This window comes from Perkinsus marinus, assembly GCF_000006405.1.
Source record: "Perkinsus marinus ATCC 50983 genomic scaffold scf_1104296929432, whole genome shotgun sequence".
Taxonomy (NCBI): domain Eukaryota; phylum Perkinsozoa; order Perkinsida; family Perkinsidae; genus Perkinsus; species Perkinsus marinus.
Genome location: NW_003216441.1, coordinates 1 through 3,626, shown reverse-complemented (window position 1 = coordinate 3,626; position 3,626 = coordinate 1). Strand labels below are relative to the sequence as shown.

Genomic DNA, 3,626 nt, shown 5'->3' with positions numbered 1-3,626 from the left:
GTAGTAGTAGTAGTAGTAGTAGTGGTAGTAGTAGTGGTAGTAGTAGTAGTAGTAGTGGTAGTAGTAGTGGTAGTAGTAGTAGTAGTAGTAGTAGTAGTAGTAGTAGTAGTAGTAGTAGTAGTAGTAGTAGTAGTAGTAGTAGTGGTAGTAGTAGTGGTAGTAGTAGTAGTAGTAGTGGTAGTAGTAGTAGTAGTAGTAGTAGTAGTAGTAGTAGTAGTAGTAGTAGTAGTAGTAGTAGTAGTAGTAGTAGTAGTAGAGGTTATTATTATCAATACGCTCATCCTCCTGGTAATGGTAGTAGTAGTAGATGATGATTCTCCTTCCTGGGTGGCATGATGATGATGATATGAATATGCAATATTAATGAGATTAAGTATAATGTTATTAACCATGGATGCATGTTTCATCATATATGCCTAAAACAACAATACTATCATTATCATCTACTCCTACTCCTCTTTATTAGTATAATAAGCATTATTAATACTACTACCTCCTTAGCTATCCTCATTAATCTCAATCGTGATATTCTCTCTTTTAATAGTCTACTCCTCATTGATGGATCATCTATATATTATTATTATATACATAATATCAATACATATTACTTTGTAAATGATTCCACCAATCACACTTATTAAATACCATACTTTCATCATCATCATCATCATTGATACTTATCTGATACCACAATATGTTCTACATGTTCTTGCTTGTGTTACTTTCATCACCAGATTATCACCATTATTATTATCATGCTTGTATACTCTCTGATGATGTTGCATCCATTTCTCCTTCATCATGCTAGATCTACCCTTATTGTATGTATCCTTAATTACCGATATATTCTACATTCACCACATCATATTACCTTACAACATATTATCCTTAATAATACCTCTATGTAATGCTGCTCTTCTTCATTATTATCATCATCATATTGCTCTTCTTCTTCTTCTTGTTGTTGTTGTTGTTGTTGCTCATCTTCTTCTGTCATCTTACCATCAGACCTACTACTATTAGTCGTAATAAAATTAATTATGATGATGATGATGACTATCTACTTTATACTTGTCTTCTTGCCCAACATATCCTTCTTCGATAATGATGTACGTTCCCTCTGTTGTAATCTTATCCTATTTATTATATCATCTATCACTCCTCGTTGCTTGATATCAACCATTGATGATATGAGTGATAAATCCTACTATTACCACTTTAAGGATTCCCATCACTATTCTACTATTACTACTAGTATTATTATTATTACCTTCATAAAAGATAGAGGTGTATTGGCAGACTTAACCAATGGTGGTAGTAGTGGATTCCCTTTAGAGCTACTAGAGATGATATTATCCAACATTATAATATGATGCTCCTTATTAATATTGTCTCTACGAATACTCTCTTCTACCTATACTTATACTCATAGCAAGACTGATAATGTGGTCATCATCACCTTTATATCGTGTTTAATACGATTAATCATCATACCTATACCACTCCTTGCCCACTTCTCGATACACCTATCTTCCCATACCTTCTTAATAAGCCTATAAATGTGATATCCAAGTACTCAGTAATAATACTACTACTTCTAGTACTACCTATCAGCTTTCTTCATATCCTTCATCATCATGTCGCCCCTCATCTTATTATTGCTCTCTTTTCTATTGGGATATAGTTGTCCTTTATCATCATATCGAGATGATGATGATAATACCATTATTATTAATCCACTCCTACTACTATTCGTTACTAGTCTTCATTACATAGTATTTATACTACAAACACAGTGCTACTACATTATAATATCGATTTGTGAATCCAATGTACTACTACAAGGTATATTATTCAGAGGATCCCTATAGAGCAGGAGGAGTCACTGATGATAAAGCTGTATTGATAGGAACACAACATGTAGTATTGTGATGTAAACGGATAAGTCGATTCCATTTCACCCACAATAGACCCATTAAGGATGGGTGGTAGTAGCTGCTGTTGCTGCTGCTGCTTGTTGTTGTTGCTCTTGAGCTACTTGTTGATTCTTCTCAGCAAACCTTGTACCAACTCTTTGAGAATACGTCATATACTTACCAACACATCGTTTAATACAATCAGTCTGAAAGAGAGTCAAGACATGGTCAGTATTTATCATCATCACCATCGATAGTAATAGGGGTATTATTAATAATACTATCACTACCTCTTGGAAATCCAACTTCTTAGCTCTAAAGTTCTGTATACATTCACTGAAGCAACGCTCTACCAAACCATTATAGGTCTGTAACGATTCATTAACCTGATGATAATCATCACTTATATCAACAACAACAACAACAACAACAACAACAAGAAGAAGAAGAAGAAGAAGAGCAACATTATCACCATTGATACTACTACTCATTATTATCATTACCTGCATATCCTGCATCTCTTTATTAACTATAGCTTGATCATTAGGGCTTAGGTTACCAAGACTAGGTAAAGAGGCCATACTTCAATAACAATAACAGCAACTATATACTAATACTACTACAACCGCCGTAGTAATAATATACAACATAGTAATGTTAGTATCAGAAACACTATCATGATAATAAACATCATTGATGAGCTCCTCCTCCGCCTTCTTATTCTGACTGCTGCTGCTGCTGTGTAAGGGGGCGACGGGCACCAGTATCTCGATATCTCCTATCATGAGCCCATGACAAGAATTGTCTCTTCCATCGAAAGAAGTATCTGTAGTATTATAGTATTAAAAAGAGAGATTATTATTATTATTACGGTTCAGGATCATAATCAGGACGATACTTTTTACCAGCATCAATACCCTCTAACATAGATAATTGATGATAATGAGAAATGAGTATTATTATTACCAACGCATAATATCCATGTTAAAAATACAGAGAATACACCATAGCTAACTATCTTCTTATCTATAGCCATTGAGAAGTAATAATATCAACAATACAACACTAAGTGTACACTTATGTATTATCAAAGCCTACTCTAACCTCAGTCACACGCAAAGACTACCATTATAGAATACAACGCCATCATCACTTAGCCTTCTCGAGAGATACTTCATGATGGACTGCTTTAAGTCGTGCTTAGCCCTAGCGCGGTAGGGGGATTCCGGTTCAACGACGAAGACGCTGGTTCGAATACCAGGTTCGGTGTTTTTCAACATGCAAGAATATTTTCGGGCGCTGCATCGAATCTAAGCGATGCATAAAAACCAAAGAATATCGGCGCGCGCCATTAATGGAAAATAAAGGTTGATATCCAGGTGATGACCATGACGCAAGTGAGAAGCTAAACTGCAAATTCTACAAAAAAAACAAGAACTGCAGGTGAAAGCGGAGAAAGGGAAACCCGAAACCCGAAACCCGACGGGAAACCAGAAACCCGAACTGTTATCCAAGGCCAGGCTGCAATCCAAGCTAAGTCGAAATGCAGGTTAGAGAGTGCGCTAAACTTCTTTGGAAAAGAGGCCCATTGTTTAGAAATGAGGATTCCCCATATTTTTGGGGTTCAAATATCGTAAAGAAATGTGTTGCATGAAGACGAGGATGCCGTCTGCTCATTGAGCATTCGTGATGATGTAAAACCCCGAGTGT

General features: G+C 35.7%; 3 protein-coding genes across 3 annotated transcripts; all 3 read right to left on the bottom strand.

Moving 5' to 3' along the window:
• Nucleotides 1–898: 898 nt before the first annotated feature.
• Pmar_PMAR020205 (hypothetical protein) lies at nucleotides 899–1,651 on the bottom strand (the record flags this gene model as incomplete). The annotated part of the gene is made up of 5 exons (XM_002787315.1): nucleotides 899–1,010; nucleotides 1,065–1,204; nucleotides 1,271–1,414; nucleotides 1,460–1,553; nucleotides 1,608–1,651. Coding segments are annotated over 5 exons (534 nt in total), but the record flags the coding sequence as incomplete, so codon positions are not given.
• Nucleotides 1,652–1,975: 324 nt separating this feature from the next.
• On the bottom strand, nucleotides 1,976–2,497 carry Pmar_PMAR020204 (conserved hypothetical protein; the record flags this gene model as incomplete). The annotated part of the gene is made up of 3 exons (XM_002787314.1): nucleotides 1,976–2,122; nucleotides 2,207–2,302; nucleotides 2,420–2,497. The coding sequence occupies 3 exons, from the start codon at nucleotides 2,495–2,497 to the stop codon at nucleotides 1,976–1,978; spliced, it is 321 nt and encodes a 106-aa protein (XP_002787360.1).
• Nucleotides 2,498–2,633: 136 nt separating this feature from the next.
• Pmar_PMAR020203 (hypothetical protein) lies at nucleotides 2,634–3,196 on the bottom strand (the record flags this gene model as incomplete). Its single annotated transcript, XM_002787313.1, has 3 exons — nucleotides 2,634–2,742; nucleotides 2,788–2,836; nucleotides 3,070–3,196. The coding sequence occupies 3 exons, from the start codon at nucleotides 3,194–3,196 to the stop codon at nucleotides 2,634–2,636; spliced, it is 285 nt and encodes a 94-aa protein (XP_002787359.1).
• Between the last annotated feature and the right edge of the window lie 430 nt (nucleotides 3,197–3,626).